At 39.0% G+C, this 24,249-nt stretch overlaps 1 protein-coding gene across 1 annotated transcript in view; it reads left to right on the top strand.

Moving 5' to 3' along the window:
• The first annotated feature begins 277 nt into the window (after positions 1–277).
• MTM1 (myotubularin 1) overlaps positions 278–24,249 on the top strand; it is a 101,090-nt gene continuing 77,118 nt past the window's right edge. Inside the window, exons 1-2 of the mRNA XM_069463033.1 lie at positions 278–287; positions 22,637–22,707. Coding sequence (XP_069319134.1) covers positions 22,645–22,707 — 63 coding nt within the window. The 5' untranslated portion in view covers positions 278–287; positions 22,637–22,644. The remainder of the gene's footprint in view (positions 288–22,636; positions 22,708–24,249) is intronic.

Genomic DNA, 24,249 nt, shown 5'->3' with positions numbered 1-24,249 from the left:
GCGAACTACAGCTCCCAGCTGCCTCCACGAGCCAGACCCTTCAAAGAGGGTTTCCCAGCAGCCTTGCGGGCAAAGAGTCCCGTCCCTCGGAGCGACACTGCCGGCCCACCCGACACACTACTCCCACCCCACCCCGTCACGTGACTCAGCACCGCCAACCGGCGCGCGGAGGAGGGCCCCGGGCGGTGGCCAGGGGCGGGGAGGCCGGGGAGGCGGGCCCTGGAGGGGGCGGAGCAGGGCCCCGGAGCCGAGCAGCCTGGCAACGGCGGTGGCGCCCGGAGCCCGAGGTGGGTGCGCGTTCGCGGCTGGCCTGGCTCCGAGCCGGGTGCTCCGGGGACCCGTGGTGGGGGGGTCGGGAGGAGGAAGTTGGGACTCCCAGGGCCGGCGGGTTGCGCGGGGCCTCGCCGCACCCGCGGGGGTGGGTGGGGGGTTTCGCCCCAGCGCCTTGGCTGTCCCCGCGGGGCAGGGCTGCGGCCGGGGAGCAGCAGGCAGGTGCCTCCAGCTTCCCCCTGTTCTCCCCGCCCAAGATACCCGGCCGGCGGCAGACGAAGATCGGGACGGGAATCGGGGCTGGCCGGCTGGGGAACGGGGGACAGACGTCGCAGCCACTGCTCGGACTTTGCTTCCCCGTCCCGGGGCGGTGAGCGGGCCAGGCGGCCGCCCTGCCTCTCCGGCGACGCGCCGAGGCTGGTCCTCGTCCTGGCCCTCTGCGCGCAGTGGGCGCCCGCCGCATCCCCCGTGGGCCCTGGCGGAGCGGCCGCAGCCCGGCACTGGCCGCAAAGCCTCGATGGTCGCTCTCGGCCAATGTTTCTGTCTCACGCACAGGTTTCTCTGCTTTTGCAACAGTTGAGGGAAGATCTTAGAGCGAACGGTTAGTTCCCTGATACGCAGTCGGAAGTATACACGGGCACGAGCAAGCGCCCTTGGCGGGGTTGCCTCCCTTAACTGTCTTTTGCTGTGCTCAGGAAGTGAAAACTAATTTTAGTATTTGCCTAAGCAAGTAAGAAGTGAATCTGCCGCAAAAATTATATTATGGGCTTTATAGAAGCATACAAGGTATGAGGTGAAGTGGGTTGTGACTGGTTTTTAAACAGATATACCAGATCTTCACAAGAATAGAATCATAACATTTTAGAATTGACTGGGACCTTGAAGTTCACGTTTTTGGTTTGTTTCCTGGGTGAGGGAACTGAGGCCCAGAGAGGGTATCTAATATGACCCAGGCTTCAGGACAACTTAATGGCAAAGCTAATGTCACAAGCCAGATCTCTGCGAATATCTTGGTGTCTGTCTAGTTTGGGTTCTTTTCACTACAGCTCAGTTTTATTCCTCATGAAGTAGAATGTTGAGACTGAACCAGCAATTTTGCTATAGTGAAAATCATTTTTGATTTCCTTCAAAACCACTTTACCAGCCAAATAAGACAAATCAGGCCTGTTACTTTATAGACAGTTTTGATTTCATCAAACATATATATTGGTCACAATCATGTATTTACCGGATTTGACTCCGAATGCCTTTTGGTTATTTCATAAAATCAAACCTACCTTTAAGAGATTCCATGCTATGGAGTAGATTCAAACTATTGGCGCTGCCTGCAGCACCAGTGCATAGCAGCCTCTTGAGGTGCTTGAAGGTGGATAATATTGATTGGGGCTTGTAGATTCTAGGGTGGTTATTAAATGATTGGTTTCTATACCTGAAAGTTCTAACATATTTGTCAAGTTGTCAGTGGTTTCATTCATTAAATGCAGGGGTTCTCACAGTGTCCTAAGCACTAGAAATACAGCAAAGAGCTCCACTGACAAGGCCCCTGCCTTAAGGAGTTTATGTGTGGGGAGGCAGACAATAAAAAAAAAAAAAAGATATTTCCTGGCAGAAAGGAGCACTGTGAAGAAAGTGGAGCTCTGAAACTTTACAATGATAATAAAACAGGCTAGCATGATTGACAGTGACTGGGCATTACTTTGAATTGCTAGTTTTAGATTGTCAGCTGCAGTTCCATTAAAACAAATAAATCTGAAAGTAAATCTGTCTGAATCAAAGAGACTCTGTGGAGTCATTTCTCCAATGAGTGCTTCTTGGATGCTAAGTTCATCACAGGCTCATTTTTACTTGAATTTTCCCCCCTTACATGCAAACAGTGATCTCAAACACCTAGGGAAGTGTTTTTCAAATCCCTTACTGTTTCTGTAGTTAGATAGCTCACTCTAGCTACAGAAAGCTCTGCCGAGGTAGTATTGGTTGTTGATTGCATGCCAGTGTCTGCTGGACTCTCAGGCTACCTTACACAAGGGTTTCTCTTCCTGTGTGTTGGTTTGTACTGTGAACCTGCTATCTGAAATGAACATCAATCTTTGTGTAGTGTGGTTTGTAAAGAAACTAGTTTATTTCTAGCTCTAGAATAAAGAAACACTCAACTTCTTAGGAAAAAGAGTACTCACTAATAAAATGGCATTAATGATGGCTTACTGTAAAAGTTCATACGTTTAGGTACCTTCTCAGTTCTCATAGTTTGTATGTTCAATGGCTTCAAAGCAAATTTTAAAAATTTTACAGGTCTGAAAAATGATTAAAGTTACAAAACTTACTTCAATATTCTTTGCTCCAAAATGAGAGGAGGATTAACAAAATGTAGTTACTTTAGAAACCACTGAAAACACATGGCTCTCACTCTTATTAAGGGCTCCAAAACAAGGAAAGCAGCGGAGACTCTTCAAGATTAGTAGGCGACATTTTTAAGCAGCAGCCAGAGGATTTCAAAGGCTGCAGTTTCTAGTTATTTCTAAAGTTTATTCCATTTTATAACAGAATAATAGGTTGTTTTCATTCTTTAGTAATTTCTCTTCCCTATTTCTGACCTCTTTGAAGTTCTGCTTTCTTTATTTTCTTGTTTCTCCATTCATTATTCCTTTTTGGGAGATGTGGGGGACAAGGACTGTCATTTGCCTACAAGGTGTTGAGTCTGGATTGGGTGGTCTGCCTGGATTTGAAACCTGGCCCTAATATTACCTATGTGATCCTGCGAGAGTTACCTCTGTGCCTTGGTTTCCTAATAATAACAGTACCTTCTTCAAAGAGTTGGGAGGATGAGTGGATAATCTATGTTAAGTGCATAGAATAGCATTTTGCACATAGTAGGCACCCGAGCAAAGTAAATTGTTACTGACTTGAACAATATGGAACGCCTTTCTTTTCAAGAAATAAAATGATTCTAGCTATGTCTTAATAAACTTCTGCAAATCCAGTGTGCTTGCTTTTCTGGGCATTTCTCTGCATTTCATTGTTGTCACGAGCTTTTAGTTTCAGGTGACACTGGCAGTAGTGTCCTCAGTTCTTGTGCCTTTACCATTTGGACTCAGAAATTACTTGAGGCCATATTTTGTTTGTTGCTACAAACAATAATGGAGCAAGAGAGGCCTTCTTCCGATTTCTCTGCTTTGAAAGTGAGAGTGTACGAGAGACCCAGTTGCCATCCTGTGGTTGGAGGATGGTTTTCCATTGGAAATGTTTGTAATGTATTTTTCTACAGTGAGTACTGCAACAATCTCATCCTTTTCTTTTTAAGAATGTGGAGGCATCTCTAGAAAATTGGCATCATGCACTAGTGCTTTCTTTCTGCTTCTGCCAGAGGAACAATGGTAAACGAGCTTTTTGTCTGGATGAGGTAGTAGAAAGCTTCCAGCATTTGGATTCCAAAAGCTGGGTTCAGGTCCTGGTTCTCCCCTTTAACTCTGTGACACTGGACAGGTCATTTAACCTTGCTTCTGGCTCTTTTGTTTGTAAGATAGAACTAATAAAACCTGCCCTGCCAAGTTTCCAGAGTTCTTCAGAGAATCAGACGTGCATCAGAGCTCTTTATAAAGCATGGAGTATTATTATTATTGTATTAATGTGTTATATAAGCAATTGCTATTTGGAGAACTGATATAAGAGGACAGCTGTCCTTCCTGTTGTTGTCCTGTCTTCCCCATAGCTGTAGTGTGGCCTCTTTGCCTCAGTCTCCCTCTTCTTTCAGCACTGAAATATGCAGGTGTTTTATTGTCTCTCTCATAGGGGCCTGAAGGCATTGTCATACTTTAACAAGTTACCATTTCATTTATTCCTGAAATGGTAGTACTGTATAACCAGCAATCACAGGGTGATAGCAAGGTGATCCCTGCTTCGGGGAATTTTGCCTGCCTCTTTCCACAGTGTCTCAGAATGGAAGTCTTTCCCTTTTCCAGTGAGAAAGGCTGGGCTCTCAGGCTTGTGGCCCTGCCGTGTTCCTCATACTACACTGGATGCTTGTACTTCCAGAGTTAGAATGAAAAGTGATCCAGGTTCTGAACAAGAGATCCAGAGACTTGATTGCTCCAGGTTCCTGCCATCTTCCTTGCTTGAACAGGATGGGTGCCTGAGTGCCCTTTTCTTGTTACTTGGATTTGTTTCTCAGTATCGTGAAATGACTCCATAAGTAGCTCTTCAAAATTTCATGTACTTATTACTTTAGTATTGCTGTTCCTTGGCTCTTTCTCTTGATGGTAACTCCTACATATTTCAGTATTTTTTTTCATCCTCCATGCTTGTAACAAAAAGGACTGAGGTTGGAGACATTTTTCTGGTTGTGTCAAGATGGCCCTATTCACACAGTAGGCATTTAGTAAACATTCTTTGGCTTGAATTGGACAAGAAAGTCCAGCTTAGACTTGTTCAGACATGTTCATTCTAACCAATTCTGTTGTATGTCTAGAGATCTTGCTCTCTGTCTGTAAGATGAAATGGGGCTCATGCTTAGCTTTTCTTGCAGTGGTCAAATAGCAAATGAATAAGAAAGTTCTTTGAATTCAATAATTGCTTTGTCACCCTTTTTTTCTCAGCTTCTTGATTTTTGGACTCTTGTCATGAGCAGTTTCAGTATAGGTTAGTTTTTGCTTTGCTTGCTAGTATGTTTGGGATGGGAAGGGGTAAGAGAAGTTCAAAGGGAATAATTGAAAGAATAAAAATAAAAGTAACTTGTTTGTAACTCATTCAGCTCTTATCCCTTGCCTACAAACCTTGACAACAGACACAGGGATGTCCTTTCTTCAGCATGTGATAATTGTTACATATTGATATCATGTCCTTGAACTTTTTTTGAGAAGGAAGCGTTCTTTTTTCCCTGAGCCTCTTAAAATGGAATGGGCTGCTATGGCCCAGTGTTATCCTTTCCCCGTCGTGAGGGTTATTGAGACGGAGGTGAACTGTAAGGGAGATTCTTAGCATTGAGTGGTGGTGCTTTAATTTCCCTTATATGACCTTTAAATTGCTTTATGGCCCTGAGATTACTTAGGTGGAGATTTAGGAGAATGGGGACTGTGCTTAATTCCAGCAGGCCTGTAATTGGCCCAAGCTGCTTTACTGAACTAGGAAATGAACCTGCTCGGCAGTCATCCCTAGCCAGGACGTGAAATGTACCACCAGCTGGTCAGTGCTGTTTGTGGCTAACAGTGAGAAGGACAGTTTGCACTTGATTTCAGTGAGACCCCAGGAGGGTGCTGCAGTTGACACTGGTTATATGACTAGCCGGATGTAAGAAACCCCAGCCAATATTTCATTTTGAGTTTCCTGGTTCTCAGGTGTTCCTTGCCCATGTTGGTTCCGGGCAGAGAGAAAGCATGCAGTCCCTACCGCCCTCACAGAGCTAGGACTTTGGATCCTTTGCTGCGAGAGAGGACTGATTTTTTAGAAGTTGAGGCTGAATCTAACCTTGCCAGCCATTTCCTTTCTTCACTATTATCAACTCTAATCATTTTCCCAGAGGTTCTCATCACATCTGTCATGAAACAGTTTTTCCTTATTGGTAAAGATCGCCCTTGCTCCCCAGTCCCTGTCCCCCGCCCCCCGCCCCCTGCAGACTGCTCAGTCAGAATCTGCATTTTAATGAGACCACCAGGTGATTTGTATATAAATTAAGGCTTGGGAAGGCTGGTCTAATGGCAGTAGTTCCTATCCTGGCCTCCCCGTCCTTTGAGATAGTGCTAGCCAATAGAAAGAGAGTGCGAGCAATATGTGTAATTTAAGATTTCCTAGTAGCCACATTAAAAAAGTAAACAGGTGAAATACATTGTAATATATTCTATTTAACCCAGTATATACGAAATATTATCATTTTGACATGTAATCAACATAACTAATGAGATGTTTTTCCTTTTTTGGGTACTAAGTTGTTGAAATTTGGTGTGTGTATTTTACTTTATAGCACTTCTTACTTTGGACTAGCCACATTTCAAGTGTTCAGGAGCTACAGGTACTAGTTGCTACAGTGTTGGACAGTGCAGCTTTGAAGATACATTTGGCCTTGATTTGCTGATGATTTCATCAGAGTCACTGTTAATGCCGAACAGCCACCTTTGTAATAACCTACATTAATGTGAGGTGTAATCTTTGCCAAGCCCGCAGCCCAGTGCTTTTACTTAACGTCTCATTTGAATCCTCACAGCATCCCTTTGAGGTAGAAACTATTAAGCTCCCCACTGAATTTCCGAGCGGTTAGGTCCCAGGTGAGGCACTTAGGAAGCAGCAGAGTCAGCATCTGAACCCAGGCAAGTCTGACTTCTGGGTTTGCAACCTCCGCTGCAACTTCCTACAGCTCTTCTGACCACAGGGCCTTTTCTTGGTTTCAGTTTTCAGTTTTGTAAGCCATATTAAGAGGGCATTGTTGGTATATGTGTGAAATGCAAGCTTGTTTCTTGAAGGAAACTTCAAAGAACTCGAGGAATGCCTCTTTCTTCTCTGGCTTTTCAGAGAGGGAGCAGAGTCCCTCAACAAAAGTTTCTTCGTTGAGGGAATAGTACAGACCAGTGGTTTGCCATGCCAGCTGCTCATTAGAATCACCTGGGAAGTTTTAACTACCTGCTGCTCCGGCTTCACCCACAGACATTCAGATTTAATTGATCTGGGGTGAAATTCTGATATCTGCATTTTTAAAAGAAGTGTTATTGGTGATTCTGGCATACAGCTCCGGCTGAGAACAGTTGCTGTAGGAATGCATCTCCGACTTCATTGTGTTATGAATCTTCTGGACTTCAGGTTGAAACACAGATTCTGACTCAGTGGGTCTGGGATGGGGCTAGAGAGCTTTCTCTTCTCATTTCACTCTAGCTCCCAGGTGATGCCGATGCTGCTGCTCTGTGGATCGAAAAGAGTAGCAAGCCTCATCAGAGTCACCTGAGGGGCTCTTGCAACACTACAAGTTCCCTGGCATCTTGCCTGGAGTTTCTGATTCAGTAGGTCTAGGGAGGGGCATAGGATCTGTATTTGAGAAGGTGCATGTTTTCAATGTTTTACCATAAAATATTAGGTTTACTTTAGGTTTTGTGTAGACGCACTTCTAGTGCATATTTTTTGCATCATAAGTGGATGTTGAATGTTATCAAATCCCTTTTCTGCCTTTATGGAGATATGTTTTTTTCCCTTCTTGAATTTGTTAATGTGGTTGATTATTTTAAGGCATTTTCTAATATATAACTTTGTAGCATGAACTAAATTCACATCACTGGGATGGGCTCAACATGGTCATGATCTTTCTTACTGCTGGATTTGATTGTCAATATTTTCTCCAGGATTTTTACATGTGTGTTCGTGAGATTGGCTTTCATTTTCCTGTGCTATCTTTGTCAAGTTTGGTCTCATGATTACGGTAGCTTTATAAAGTGAGTTGAGGTATTCTCTTTCTTCTGTTTTCTGGGAGGTTGTGTAAAATCAGAGTTGCTTGTTGTTGAATGTTGATAGAACTTGCTCATAGAGCCACCTGGTCCTGGGAAAATTTAAACTGCCAGCTAATGTCTGCCATACCTGTGGCGTCGTCTTTTCATTCCTGTGTCTTACTATTGTTTACTTGTGCCTTCTTTTTTCTTGATTAATCTTACCAGAGGCTTGTGTTGTGGTTGTAGTAACAAGTTGATATATAATTATGTTCATTTCCGTTTTTTAGGGATTTTTTTCCTTTTGATTAATTTTTTAATGAATAAAAACCATATATGGTTTTAAAGTCAAATTTGTATCAAGGTATATTCAGAAAAGTCTTGCTTCCATGCTGATCTCAGGCCAGGCATGCTGTTTCCTCCCCCCCCAATAGATAATCAGTTTTATTAGTTCTTCTGTGTTTCTTGTTTTGCATATTTGAGCAAGCACATACATACATGCGCTCCAGGTCTCGATTTTCTCATATATAAAAAAGCATACTTCATACATCACTCAGCCTCATGCTCTTTTTACTTAAAATATATACCAGAAATCGCTCTTCTCTTCATCTTCTTCAGTCTTTGGATTTATTCTGCTGTTCAGATGTTTTGCAACATAGTATTTTCATTATTCTTTAGTTCTAGCATATTCTAATTTCCATTGTGTTTATTTCATTCACCTGTGAGCTATTTAGAAGTGTATTTTTAAACTTACAAATGTATTTTTAAAACTTATTTCTAACTTAACTGCATTGTGGTCAGAGAATATGGTGTGAATGCTAGTAGTTCTTTGAAATTTGTTGGGGATAGGCTTATGTGGTATTTTGTGGCTGGCTTCTTTCACTTAGTATACTGCTTTTTATATTCATTTTTATGTTGTTGCATGTATCAGCAGTTCCTGACTTTCCGTTGCTATATGGTTGTAACATAACTTATCAGTTCATTAGCTGATGAACATTTGCATGGATTCAGTTTTGGGCCATTATGAATATAGCTGCTATGAACATTCACTTACAGGTCTTTGTGTGGATTCATGTTTTTATTTGAATAAATACTTACGTGTGGCATTGCCGAGTTGTATGCTTAGTATATGTTTACCTTTACAAGGAACTGTCAAACTGTTTTCCAAAGTGGCCATGTCATTGTGCCATTTTGCATTCCCGTGGGGCCCCTTCCTCGTCAACACTTGTTATTGTCTGCCTTTTAAAATTTTAGCCATTTACGTGGGTGTGTAATGGTATTTCATTGTGGTTTTAATTTACATGTTCCTAATGACTAGTGATGGTGAGCATGTCTTCATGTTCTTTTTGGCCATTAAGCTTATCTTTTTTGGTGAAGTACTTTCTCAAATCTTTTGCCTGTTTCTTATTAAATTGGATTGTCTCTCTTAAGTTGTGAGAGTTCTTTAAATATTTTGGATACAAGTACTTTACCAGATATATGATTTGCAAAGATTTTCTCTCAAACTATGGTTTGCCTTTCATTTTCTTAACTCTCCTTTGGAATAGCAAAGATTTCTAATTTTAATGAAGTCCCATTTTTTTCCCCCCTCTTACACTTTGTGCTTTTGTGGTCTAAGAAATATTTGCCTAACCTAAGTTCATAAAAATTTTCCCCTGTGTTTCTCTCTAGAACTTTTATTAGTTTTAGCTCTTATGTTTAGATCTATTGTGGCAGACACACCCTTCGGTGGCCCCCCTGATTTCCAACCCCTGGTGTTCACACCCTGTATAATCCCCTTGCTTTGAGTGCGAGTAGGACCTGTGACTTGCTTCAAGAATGTGGAATAGAATATGGAAATAGTATAGGGATTCTGTGGATGTAATTAAGGTCACAAGCAATGGATTTTTGAGTTAAAGGGGAGATTATCCTATGTAGGACTGAATTAATCAGCAGAAAACCCTTAAAAGAGGGGTCTGGGTCCTCGCTGAGGTGAGAAATTCTCCTTGCTGACTTGAAGTGAACAGCCATGTTGAGGAAGGCCACATGGAAAGGAACTGTGTAGGTGGTCTCTAGGAAAGAGTCCGGCCCTCAACCATGCAGCCTCCAGGAAATGAGTTCTGCCAACAATCTGAGCCTCCAGATGAGAATGCAGCCTGGTGGACACCTTGATTGCAGCCTTGTGAGACCCTGAGCAAGGGACCCCAGTCAAGCTGTGCCTGGACTTCTGACCTACAGAAACTGGGAGATGATAAATGTGTGTTGCTTACAGCTACTAAGTTGTTATGCAGCAATATAAAACTAATCTATCTATGTTCCATTTCAAGTTAATTCTGTATATTGTGTGAGGGGTCAAGTTTCATTTATTTTTCCATGTGGACATCAAATTGTTCCAGCATTATTTATGGGAAATACTCTCGTTTTCCCATTGAATCACCTTTGTATCTTTGCTAAAAATCCTTTGAGGTCCTTGCTCAGACCTCAAAAAAGATGGGCCTAATTATGGACTCTATTCTGTTCCGTTGATCTGTGTGTTTACCAGTACTACATTGTCTTGATTACAGAGGCATAATAGTAAGTCTAGAGATCAGGTAGTGGAAGTACTCTGACTTTGTTCTTTTTTTTTTTTCAAGATTGTTTTAACTATTGTTGGTCCTTTACCTTTCCATATAAATTTTAGAATCATCTTGTCAATTTCTAGAACAAAACCATTGGGATTTTGATAGGGATTGCATTGACTTTATAGATACTCATCTATATTGATGTCTGACATCATGACAATAGTGAGTATTCTGATTCTTGAGCATAATATATTTCTCAATGTATTTAGATCATCTTTAATTTCTGTCAGCAGTGTTTTGTAGTTTTCCGTGTATGGTTCTTGGCATGTTTTGTTAAATGTATCCATAGTATTCCAATTTTTCTGTTATTGCAAATAGCATTTTTATATTTCAATGTCTATTTGTTCATTGCTAACAATACAAATACAATTAATTTTTATATTGGTTTTGTGTATCATGCAACCTTGCTAAATTTACTAATTCTAGTTTTTCTGTAATATTATGATTACATACATGATCATGTCTGCAAATACAGTTCTACTTCTTCCAATATGTTATACCTTTTATTTCTTTTTCTTATTAAACTTGCTAGAGTTTCTAAAAGAAGTTAAATGCAAGTGATAAGAGTGACCATCCTTCTTTCACCATTGTGTTGTCAGCTATAGGTTTTTCACAGGTGCCCTTGACTATTCCTACTTTGAGAGGTTTTTTTTTTTTAATTTATTATGATTAGATGTCGAATTGTTTTGTAGAAGCCATGTCTCAGATGCAATCTTCAGGGAGATAGTATACGTCATGAATAGCCTTATACATATCACCACATTCATACGCATTCTCTACCACCACTACCCAGCTTTTCCTCCTCGTGTAGATAACAGAATTTTCATCTGGAGCTTGGGAATTTTTTTTATTCTTCTGTGGAACAGCATATACTGCTCCTTCAAAAGGCATGGAAATTCTCTGAGATTCATGTGTGTCATTGTTTTAAAACTGGAATTTCTTCATCCTCTCTTTCTTTGCCATCCTTTTGGTACTGGTTTTGGTTCCTCTTCATCTCCTTGCCTTTTTTTTATTTCTGCCTTTTTTTATTATTTCTTTCACATCTACAAAACCTTCTCTGCCAATAGTGCCAAGTTCCAGAAATGTGTGAGTTCGGTCCTTTTATATTCTGTCGCAGGGATGGGTGGTCACTTGCATTTGTGGTTGGAATAAGAGACAATTGCCCCAAGTAGGAAGATAACTATTGTTTGTACTCTCTGGATCACTGCAAGTCTTTTTCTTTCTGACTCTCCTCGAATCCTAAGTAAGCCCGTCTTTAGGGATTTCCTTTGCACACTCCTTTTCTACTGTAGCAAACTGCCTTTTAGGCAAGCTACTACTCCTACTGCTGATATCTGCTAACCTTGATGGTCAACCTGCTCTTGTAAATTAGGACTAATTAAGATGATACTGTATCAAGCCTAGCATTTTCAACAATTAAAAGACCCTAGGCAGCATTCCAAAAACCCCATGTAGAGGAGGGTCAGGAAGCTCCAAATCAAAGTTATTCAGTCCATTTTTTGGAATTCTTTTTTGCAATTGACTTCAGAGACCATGGCACCTTTAAAAAAAATCCTCAATAGTATCAGTCATTGAGTGAGGATTCAGCATTTGGCTCTAGGTCAGAATCATTTTGAAGCACATCTGTTAAATATACAGAGTGGGCACTGGTGCTTTGGGGAGCATTGTTTTTGGTTTAAAAATTGATATATGGTTAAAATTCATGAGATAATGTCTTGTGTAGCTTTAAACTCTAAAGGCAGTTTCAAAAGAATTCAAAGAATACTTTGAACAGTGATAGCATTACTGGAATGCATGCACACCATCAAAGGGGAGTACGTTGAAGAATAACTCATTTAACTAGGCTTTTTAACAAGTGCCTCGTTATATCATAGTGGCACCTCATGGGGTATTTATTCTGTTTTTGTCCACTGTTAATGAAGCTTTCATTTCTTTTTAATATAGTTTTAATAAAGACTTCCATGATAGAAAGTAATATGGCAGTGGACAAACAAGAAGGGTTGTACTATTTCAGTGACTCACAGATACGGATTTGGGGGGAAAGTCCTTATTTGTTTACTCATCTGTAAAATGAAGGCTGGGGCCTTCTTTGTGACCATCAGGTTTTATCACATAGATGAAATTCCAAAAAGACTTTTTTTAATCCAACTATGCAAGCAGGAAGCATAATAGCTCTGTTTTTATTTGGTCATCTATTAGAGAATTAGAATGACAGTTATGTTAGTGGGTAAGAGAGCCAGACTGCCTGGGTTTCAATTCTACCTTCAACAATTATTAAAGCGGACAAGTTGTTTAACCTTCTCATTCCCTGGTGTTTGTCAGTTGTCATATGACAATAGTAATACTAGATGCCTTCTAAGGATGTTGGTGGGGATTAAATGACTTAATCTGTGCTTGGAACAATGCCTGGCAGATAATAGACAATCAGTAAATGAAAGCTATGATCATTAGCCATAAGCAGATATTCTGTTTTGCTCCAGTCATATTGTATCACCTCTATTATTGTCTTTATTACTATTTAACTTTTCTTATACCTATTCATTATCTTTATTTAAATTGTCTTATGTTTGTTCCTCATCTCCCCAACTCAGTGGTCAGCTCCTTGAAGACCTATCACATTTTTTGGGGGGGAATCTCCAATTGTGGTCCAGAGTATTTGCCCACTATGTATTTATTGACTGAATTTTGAACTCTTAGGAAATGGGATTAAGTAATTGTATATGCCGTAGAAGGCGTGTCTCAGAATGATTAGCTTGGTGTCATTTCATTATTTCTTCTAAGAAGCCATATTAATATTTCAGTACTAGTTAATTTAATAGGTATTTCACTGTGTGCTTATAGGTGGATTGACAAACAAAATTGTTCTGAATGTAACCAAATGTTGACATGACCATTTTATAGATTGTTTAATTTCTGTAGCTAACCTGCCTGTCACAGGTCGATTTGCATCCCCCAATAAGATACATTGAATTCCTAACACCTTCCCATACCTCAGAATATGACCTTATTTGCAAATAGTGTCATTGCAGATATAGTTAGTTAGTATGAGGTCATGCAGTACTGGAGTGCGGTAGGTCCTTAATCTAACATGACTGATGTCCTTATAAGAGAGAATACCATGTTAAAACACAGAGACACACAGGTAGAATGCCATGTGACAACAGAGACAGAGGTTGGAGTGCTGCAGCTGCAAGCCAAGAAAGCCAAGGGTTGCAGCTACCACCAGAAGTTAGGGAGAAGCAAGGAGGCGTCCTCCCCTAGAGGCTCCAGAGGGTGCATGACCTAGCTGACACGTTGATTTTGGACTCTGGCCTCCAGAACTGTGAGAGAATTCATTTGTGTTGTATTAAGCCACCTAGTTAGTGGTACTTTATTCCAGCAGCCACCAGAAACTCATACACCGCCCATCTGCTTACATTAGAGTTGACAAGCCTGGGATTTCATTTCATTTCAAATGGTAGATTTGCCTATGATTTCATTTATTATCCACCTTCTCCATACACTTTGATTTAAAAAATATATATATATATATGCTGCTAGATCAGACAAAGTGTAAGGAAATCTGGTGCAAAAGTACCATTGCAGTTCCTACACACATGTGCTGGGAATGGGAGACATTTCCAAGGATGCTTATTAACAGCACTGTTTGTGATAGCAAGACCTGGGAACAGCTCCAGTGACCACTGAGAGGATACTGGGAAAACCAAGTGTGGAGCAGCAGATTACTATGCAGCAGTGGAAATGCATTGGCATTTGATTCTCACAACAATACTGTGTGAGAACAGCAAGGGACAGAAAAATGTGTAATGATTCCATTTATATAAAAGTTCAGAAATATGGAAAATCAACATATTTAGAGTTCTATGTATGCAGAAAATGATAAAGATATGCAAGGGTATTATAAACACACAAATGAGCCCTAGAGAGGTAGGTTGGAGTACCTTTAATGGCTGAAGACTTCTTTAACGTCATGAAAGCTTATGGGGGTGATGCTGTATTCGTTTCATCACCAAACACTGAGTGCCCAAACCGTGCTTTGTGCTGGTACCAGAACAGAAAACATGCCCTTGCCCTTAAGAAGCTCTAGAAATTGAAGAGAGAAGAGACACAAAATGTCAATGGATAAGTACAGTACAGGGTGAGAAGTGAAATACAGTGGTCCCTTGGTGTCTGTAGGGGATTGGTTCCAGGACCCCAGAGGATACCAAAATCTGCAGATGCTCAAGTCCCATGTATTAAATGGTGTAGTATTTGCATGTAACCTACACATATAAAATTTGTATTTGTGTTTGAATTTTTGTTTTTGTAGTTTTTGTATTTGTGTTTTCAAACTTATTTGTAATGTTTCTTTGTATTTTTGTTGTATTGATATTTTTGTTTTCCAAATATTTTCTATCCAAGGTTTGTTGAATCTGTGGTTGTGACACTCATGGGTATAGAGGGCCAACTGTATTAGAAGTATGTACAGAGAAGTGAAGTGTGAGCATGTGTGTGCATGCATGTGCCTGAGAGGGGTGGGAAAAACTTCCTGTGTCTTGAAGCTGGTAAATAAGGACCCGGTGCCAACAAAACTTATGCTCCTACCTTCAAGTGAAAGTCCCTGGAGGAATTGTTTCAAATGGCAGGTTATCATCTCTAGCCTTTTCTATTTTTCTGGAAACTGTGCACATCTACTCTAGAATTCGTTCTCTTTCCTCTCTCTCCACCGCTAATTCCAGTTGGAAAAATCTAATTCCAGTTGGAAAAGTCTTTGGCAGTAATGCCCAGTTCCTGGGCTTTTCTTCAGGGTCTCTTAGCCCAGAGCTGAGAAGCTCCTTACTTGAAAAGTAAGGAGATGTTTTGAACTGGCACCTTCATTACTATAATAGTTATAACAATTTACATGTTTTTATTTTTCAACAACTCCTGTTTTAACTTTTAAGAAAGTACCTTTTACTTAGAAATTTAAAGTCTACTTTTTGTGAATAGTTCTCTCAGGGGAAAAGAGTTCAACAAAATAGTTATTTTCATTGAGCAGATCAGCTGGGTTCATGAGTTTTGGAATTGGCAGGTTGATGGGAACTTGATCTTGTTCCTATTTTAAAACTTTGTTTACTAGCAGGTATTTGACTATTAAATTCACCAACAAATTTTTTTAACAATCTGTTTAAATGTATGCAGTATTGCTAGGCAGCCTTTGTACATTAAAAAATTTACCCTGATGGTAGGTGATTTTTCTAATAGTTCATTTACCATACCAATTTCAATTTATGAAGGGTTTCTAAAGTTACCCTGTTTCATGGCCACAACTCAGGCTGCTAAGGCCAGTCAGCTGTCTTGAAGATGTGCCATTTGTCATGAGAGGACCAAGAAATAGGATGAATGGATCTGCTCAGATCCATCACTAACTACTGGAAAAAATGCATTCTCCACTGTGTCTGAATTACATCATTTTTAGCCAAAGATCTTTATAACATTTAAAGAAGTAGAAGTAGGTATATCATGGTGTTTAAAATGAATTATAAATATCAAAATAATACAAAGAGTGAGTTTCTAAATGAAATACTGTTTAACATCTTCTAATTATCAAAGAGGAATCATCAAATCAAATACCCTTTAGCCCTAACATTTGAAGTGTCCAAGACAAATTTAGAAGCTCCGGTATATATGTGTTGCATGCATCTTTGTGGATAGTAAGCCACTTACTTGGGGAGGGAGAACTGTTTTGGAATAAATACAGCTAGATTTCTAGCCTTTTTCTAGACACCTGGCCAGAATAGAAGGTAATGATAGGAGATCTCTATGTTAGGGATTCCATGGAAAGTTTCCCTGGGCTAGGCGTCAAGTGTTTCTTTTTTAATGCAAGTGGGCATATTTTGAAGGTAAACTGCTGTAAGGTTGGTTAGAGTCTTGGCAAGATCAGACTGGTCATCTTAGAAAACCTGTATGCAGAATGGTTAGGCAGGCATAGATACCATATATTTTATGGATGACCAGCTTAGCATGTTAATGCCAGTTTGAGGAATGATTTGAGTTCATTGAAAACATCTATAGTAGGAAGAGAAGTGGTATTTGAGCACCTTTGTTATGCCATTTTGGTGTGCTATCCTTTTACTTGCTTCTCATCAGAGCCCCATGAGAGCAGGTAGTGTGTACATGCCCATTTTACAGATAAGGAACTACACTATTTAAGTGACAGAATTGGGATTTGAAGCCCAAATTGGTCTGAGTACAGAATCCCTTCCTTTTTCTCAACTATATCACACTGTTTTGCAGCAGGGTATAGCAGCATTTTTGACAAGCTCTGAATGGTGGGGTTAATAGCTTATTTTTTAGTTTAAAAGGATATGACTATTATTTGCTTTGGCTGAAGAAAGTTCATTTGGAAATAATTTATCTTACTAGTTTAAAGTAGGGCATAACAGCCTGTTTTTGTAAATAAAATTTTATTGGAGTATAGCACACTCATTCATTTCCATATTGCTGCTTCAGTACTACAATGCAGAGCTGAGTAGTTACAACAGACATCTGGATATTTGGCCCTTTACAGGAAAAGTTTGCCAACCCCTTGTTCAAAGGCAAATGTATAAAAACGACATAAACTCCTACTTTTGCAGATTATAATTTATTTTCATGTGAGTTGAGCACCCCTCCCCTTAAGCAAATGTAGACATTAAATTGATAGTGTACATGGTCTCAAAATGGCTGGGGTGTAAACATTTTTGGCTAGAGAGTGATTAGGTTGAGGATGTCTCAAGGTATGTTGTTGTTTTCTTGCCTCCTAGGTGGCCTGTGGTCAGAGCAATTTTAACGCAAAAAGTCATAAATTTAATAAATCCTGCATTTGCTGGCACTCCAGGTACAGAGCAGAACTCTGCGAGTGGTTCTCTCCTTGGGGGTTACGCTCCCCATAGAGGCTAAACTGGAAATGGGGGGGTGTTTTTGTTTTGGTGTAATAAATTGAAAAATGTATTATTTTATTGATAAATCACTGTCCTATTATGTCTCCTTTTTATTGGAGTTAAGGCAGTGTGTTGACTTTCTAAAATTGTGTTTAGGTTGATAATATCTATGATTTGCATTTCATGCTAGCAAAGGAGGCTTTATAGAAATTTATTTTATAACAAAGGGAGTATTGGGTCTGATAGTATTGAGCACCACTGCCCTAAGTGTTTGGATTTTTTTTTCCTTTCCAAAATAGACTTCCAAGTAAGGAGAGCTACCTTAGAAAGACCTGGAATTTTGAACTGAGAGACTGGCTCATTCATAACTTCTTGTTCACTGGCAGCTTTTATTTTTTTATTTTTTATTTTTTTATATTTCAGCATATTATAGGGGTACAAAAGTTTAGGTTACGTATATTGCCCTTCCACCCCCACCCCGTCAGAGCTTCAAGCGTGTCCATCCCCTAGACAGTGCGCATCGCACTCATTATGTATGTATACACCCATCCCCTCCCCCCAACATCTGCCCGACACCCGATTAATGTTATTCCTAAATGTGCTCTTAGGTGATGATCAGTGAAACCAATTTGCTGATGAGTACATGTGGTGCTTATTTTTCCATTGTTGGGATACTTCACTTAGTAGAATGGGTTCCAGCTCTATCCAGGAAAATATAAGAGGTGCCATATCACCATTATTTCTTATAGCTGAGCAGTACTCCATGGTATACATATACCACATTTTATTAATCCACTGATGTATTGATGGGCACTTGGGTTGTTTCCACATCTTTGCAATTGTGAATAGTGCTGCTATAAACATTCGGGTGCAGATGTCTTTGTGTTTTTGGGTAGATGCCCAATAATGGGATTGCTGGATCAAATAGTAGGTCTACTTGTATCTGTTTAAGGTATCTCCATATTGATTTGCACAGAGGTTGCACTAGTTTGCAGTCCCACCAGCAGTATATGCGTATTCCTGTCTCTCCACATCCACAACACTGGCAGCTTTTAGAAGTCAATTTTTAAGACTTAGTATGTTTCCACAGCCATCAGGGGAGCCTCCAGAGAAAAACCACGTTTGAACTTAAATGCAAAGTAGTAAATCGCATTAAGGAAGATCAAAAGAGAAGGCCTGCTTACCTTTTGTCACTGCTTTGGACACAACGTTCAGAAAAACCACTCAGCAAGGGCCATTGATCTCAAGTTAGGTGAACCTGGAAAATAGAGCTCCCCTTGGTGTCTTAGATTTCATTTGCAAAGGCCCTGTGAGGTGGAGGTCAAAATTATTTTCTAATTCTGCTTTTAGAGTTTTAAAATAAGCATTAAAAATGGCCAGCATTTGTTTTAATGTTTCCAGTTATGTCTGCTTCAGATGTTTTGTGTAATCTTCTTTTGCATATTCAACATAAAGGGGAAAATAGTTTTAGTCTGGAAAAAGGACAGGCGTAGTAGAGGAGGTTTGGCACTCTGTATCCAAGGGTTCCACTTCCACAGAACCAACCAATTGCACTCCCATACTGAGGGACAACTCTATCTTAATTTGAAATGTCTGCTTCATGGGAAAAGTCTATAAAGGAGGATAGGAATGCTTAAATTATTTTTAGTGCAAATTGTTTCAAAGGGGCATAAGTTAATACCACAGTTTTGCCCAGAACCGTCGTGCCTGCAGCATCCTAATTAGCCAAGGGCTTGTTGTACCATTTTAAAAATAAGTTTGCATGAATTCCTGGCTTAAGTGAAATGTTGGACAAACAACCACTAAGTTCCTTGGCCAAGTCTTCATTGCCCAGTTCATTCATTCATGTAACAAATACCTGTTAAGTACCTATTGGGTGTCAAACACTGTTATAAGGTGCTGTAAATAAATAAAACAGATAAGAATTCTTGGAGGCTTAGAGGCCCCAAACAGTGGTTGACTGGGTGAGTTGAGTTCTCTTAACTATGTTTCTTAGTCTAAAATTCCTTTGCTGAGATTGGAACATCATATCCAACCTGGCTTCTTTCAAGAGACCATTGAGAAATACTTTTCTTCTGTAGGTGGAAAGGACATTGCAGTGTTAGGAGGGAGACCTAGGCTAGAGTTGGCCCTTCCACTAACTCCTCCAGGGCTGTGTCACACACCCTCTAGGTCCTCCTCTTCTCCTCTGTTACAGGAGAGGCTTAAGCTTAAATCATCACAACTTTTTGTTTGTTTGTTTGTTTTTGTTTTTTAGGATCAAAAATGAGAGAGACGGTTAGAGTCCTGTAATTAGCATATATAGGGAATTAAATTTCAAATTTTGGTTTAAAGCCAAAGTAGCCAAAAATCAATGTTTTTTTTTTAAATAAAAAGGATTAAAACTTGATTATTAGGGGTTTGGGACAAAATACTCCGTAACCGAAAGGGTAGCTGATTTTTGTAAACTTCATTATAGCCTCTAATTATTATCAAACCGCATAGTCCAACATAGTCGTTTTATAGATGGAGATATGGATGAACTTTCCTTGCTTGGTAAGGGAGAGATAGCCAAGGGCCTATGCTCATATGTCTAGTACATTTTCCAGAGTGCCACACTGCTTCCCATTGTCATTAGAGCCATTATTGTCAGGTACTTTAAAAAAAAAAAAAACACTTTATCACTGTCACCACCAACCATGCACTATCCCTGTAGTAGCAGCTGTAGAAGAAAGTAGTAAACTTTCTTCCTATTATTTCTAAGGTCAGTACTAATTTGTATAGTTGGTTATGGTGTGGGCATTCAATAATTATACTTTTGTACTCAAAAATAAAAGCTAATTGTTAACATATACCGGATGGTTCTAAGCCCTTCACATGTATTAACTCATTCATTTTGCCCAATAATAATGAAGTAAAATAGGGATAATAGCAACCAAAGTCCAGAGAAGTTAAATAACCTGTCCAAGGTCAAATAGTGAGTTGCAGAGTTGAAATCTGAATGTAGTCAGCTGCAACATCTGTGCTCTCCAGCATCATGCTGTTCCAGCTTCTGTAAACTACAGGGATCAATTGAAACCATCCAACAAAGAGAGGCTCACTGATGAGATTTTAAAAAGAGCCTCATTGTGGAACCGACACGTTACCTGGACCCTTGCATTTCTCAGATGTGTACTTGATCCAGCTTTTAATGTTAGTAGTGTCTGCTGTAATTCTAAAAATGAGAGCGTTAAAGATAAAGACTGCATATATTGTATGATTCCGTTTATATGAAACTTCTAGAATGGGCAAATCTGTGGAGATGCAAACTTAATGGTTTCTGGGGGATTCAGGAGTGGTGAGTGACTACTAATGGGGACAGGTTTCTCTTTGGGATAATAAAAATGTTCTAAAATTGTGCCTATAGTTATACAACTTTGAATATACTAAAACACCTTTAAATTGTACGCTTGAAAAGGATGAACTGTATGGTATGAGTTATTAAGACAGTTAAAGGGAAAATGAGGGCTTCTTTTATATTAATTTTAAGTTGAAATTTTTTATGAAGATTGAAGACATCAGGAAGTCTCATCATTGTTTTACAGTTTATGAATAAACAGAAACAGGGAGGTGAAGTTGACTCTAAAACTCAGCATTTTAAGCTTCTTATATTGACTTGACAGGAATTTAACTTTTGTTTTAAAACATTGACTCATTAGTAAAACATTTCAAATATTAAAGCGGGTCTCCAACCTATGGTGAGTTATATAACTATTTCATTATATATTACAGTGTAATAATAGAAATAGAGTGCACAATAAATGTAATGCACTTGATTTGTCCTGAAACCATCCGCTGCCTCCTGGTCTGTGGAAAAATTGTGTTCCATGAAAACAGTCGCTGGTGCCGAAAAGGTTGGGGACTGCCGTTAAAGTACCTGTTTACTAAAAAGTAATTTTTATGTCTGTTACTGAAGAAAGTCTGCCTCTAGTATATAATCTTGTTTAGTCAACAGAAAAATTTCAGGGCAAATACATCCAACCTGCTTCATCTAGTTTATCTCATATATTCTTCTGTCTCTGAGAATAATAGGTTATTTTGCTTGGACATGAGCTTAAGGTTAGAGGGGTTTGTCAAAGCATACTATACTATTTTTTTCTGAGTTTAATTCATTTTGGAGTTATTCATTAATCTTTTTTAAAAGTTAATTTTACATTGTGCTACCTCTTAGTAGTTTCAGGTTTTTTGAGTTTCCCTTTCTATAAAGAAGTATTTTTTCCCTAATAGTTAATTTTCAAGCTTCAGTGGTAGTTGCCTAGTTCCAGTGTTCTGGGATTTGGTGAACCAATACATAAGTTTGTCCCATCGTGATTTTTCACAATATTGTATATTTTCTATGTAATCATTCGCTCATCAGATAGTTGTGAGTGCCAGTGTGTGCCAGGATACAGCCATAAACCAAACAGACACAAGCCTTGCCCTTGTAGAGCTGAACTCTTGTCAGGGAATCCTGACGGTCCTAATCTTATAAGATGGCCCTCACCTGGCCATCTCTCCGCCTCTTCATCCTGGTGGTGCCTTTGTCTACATCTTCGTCACCTCTTTGGGGCGTTTAAGGACAGACAGTTGCCGGCACTGCAAAGTTATCAGGTCACTAGGTTTTATTCCAAGTTGTGTTAATCTTCACCATGATGGATTTTGTTAGTGTGTGGTTGCTCTTTTAATGCAGCCTGGCAAATAGATCCTATAATACCTGCAGTCACCTTGTTGAATTGGATGTGGTTTACCTCCCAGTGACTTCATATGTATCTGTGTCATAAACTTTGATAAATAAAATAACCAAAGCATTACTTAGTTTCCTGTTGTTGCTGTAATCTTCACAAGTCTAAATAGATCCTTGCGTTAAAATGGTATTTGTGTATGTTCTGAATGTGATGCTTTCATTCATGCCTGAATTGTGATGAATATGCATTATTTAAATGGAATATATACTTTCTCTAGAAAATACTGATTACATCAAATCTTACTAATTTGATTTCAATCAAATCTATGCCACTTTAAAATGCCTTAAATTGGAGAAAACAGAATTCTTAAAGGGAAAAATAGTTAAATTGTTCACTCTTTTTTTCATTCTGCTGGATGCCTCTAAATTATCTTTAAAATTAAGAAGTGTGGAAATTTGAGGTCTGCCACACAATTAATAAACATTAAGTTTTTTTAGATGACAATTTAAGTGCTATGAATAAAAGGTCCTGAAATGTGTGTGGCATCTTCCACTGAGTTCCCCTTGTGTATTTAGCTCCCCTTTTCTGTTCTTCCCTAGTTCCCTGCTCCTTTATTGAAGCTCTTTCACGTAGTGCCTGCACACTGCTTAGTCATTTGTATGTCTCATTCCCACTGGGGCCTAATATGCAAATAGGGCCTGGAAAGTAGTGACGTTTGTTCTAAGCTGCAATATGTAAATCTCAGGTGTCATATAAGTTTGAAATTGCATACAGATTCAGCTGATACTGAATGTTGTCTCTCTTGGTAGTTTCCAGGATGGCTTCTGCATCAACTTCTAAATATAATTCACACTCCTTGGAGAATGAGTCTATTAAGAGGGTAAGTTGAGTTTTCAAATTTATCTCTTTCTCTGAATTTCTCTTTCCATATTTGATGATTAGGTCATATTGGGTTTATTGAATTATGAATTTCATTATTCATTCACATAGCATAAATACATTAATACATGTGATTTTATTATCTCACCTTGTTCCAGAAAAGATTTTAGATAGAATACCTTATATGTGTCAAGTGAGTTTTGCGTTTATAAATCCTTTTCAGGTAACTACACTTTTGAGAACCTCTATCTTGTGAATTACTGCCAGATGTTACGTTTAAGGTACTAATCAATCCTCTGCCCTGAAAGCTTTCTGAAGGAGATAGTGGACTGCAAAGGCCCGCTTAGCAGGCTGCTACACCTTCCTAGATATTGGTATTATTTTCTAATTATGATGATAAAGTAGTTGCATAACCAAAACAAATATAACTTTAACAGAAAATGGTTCGAAGTATCCAGGGGAAAGTTGTATAATTAGAGGGAGATTTTAGAATATATATTAAAAGGAAGGACTAATTTAAAATAAGCTGTATCCATGGCCCTTTAAGATTATTCACCAGAAAGTTTCATTTATACTCCTGCCAGAGGTGTATAAGGATGCCCAAGCAGTGAATCAGAAGGGAGCAAAAGGCTGTCTTTTCATTTGTATTCCTTGATTACTAACAAGGTGAATCTTTTTTTTTAAAGTGTGTTGTCCATTTGTGTTTCTTTTGTGATGTGATTATTTGTGTCTGTTGCCTATTTGTTTTTGGGGGGTTTTGAGAGAGATTCTTTTCTTATTGATTTATAAGTGTTCTTTACATATTACATGTTACAAGTCTTTTTCCTGGTTTATTGTCAACCTTTTAATTATATTCATGGTATTTTGTTTTGATTTTGAAATATAGAGATTTAAAGTTTTTATGTAATCTCAGCTATCAATCTTTTCCTTTATATTTTTTGCTTGGGTATCTACAAGGACCTCCCTCATCCCCAAGATTATATAAGTTTTTATTGTATTTTCTTGTAGTGTTTTTATGGTACAAGAATCAGCTCTAAATACAAGAGTAACTTCAAGAATGTAATTTTAAGTCTTTGTGTAATGCTACTCTGATATAAAGTATATCCCATGTTAATCCTGTGGTATCCTGTCTTAATCAAACATTCGCTTCCCTTATCGTGTGGTTGGATTATGTTTTCTTCTCCTGACCTAGAACTGGTATTTAAAAGGCATACTGAATATTGTATTTGCTTATTATACTGTTTTTAGAGGCAGTGTTAAAGGATTATGATCATGTCTTTCCAATCTTACATCTGTATAAGATGTGTGGTTTTGTTTCTCATTGAGGAAGGCATTACTCACTGGGAACAATTTGTCTTGCCCTGCTATTTAAAATGCACAGCTTGTGAGCACTAGAAATGTTTACAATTAGCTAGGAATTTTAATTCTGTGTCTGAATAAAAAAGATAAAACCATTTAAAAATCCAGCAAAACACCCCTCTTTGACAGCTTATATTTCACCTAAATATACAACTCATATTTCTCTTATTTAATAATTCATAAT

The sequence above is a fragment of the Eulemur rufifrons genome, chromosome 30 (genome assembly GCF_041146395.1).
Source record: "Eulemur rufifrons isolate Redbay chromosome 30, OSU_ERuf_1, whole genome shotgun sequence".
Taxonomy (NCBI): domain Eukaryota; kingdom Metazoa; phylum Chordata; class Mammalia; order Primates; family Lemuridae; genus Eulemur; species Eulemur rufifrons.
This window is presented reverse-complemented; position numbering and strand designations above follow the sequence as displayed.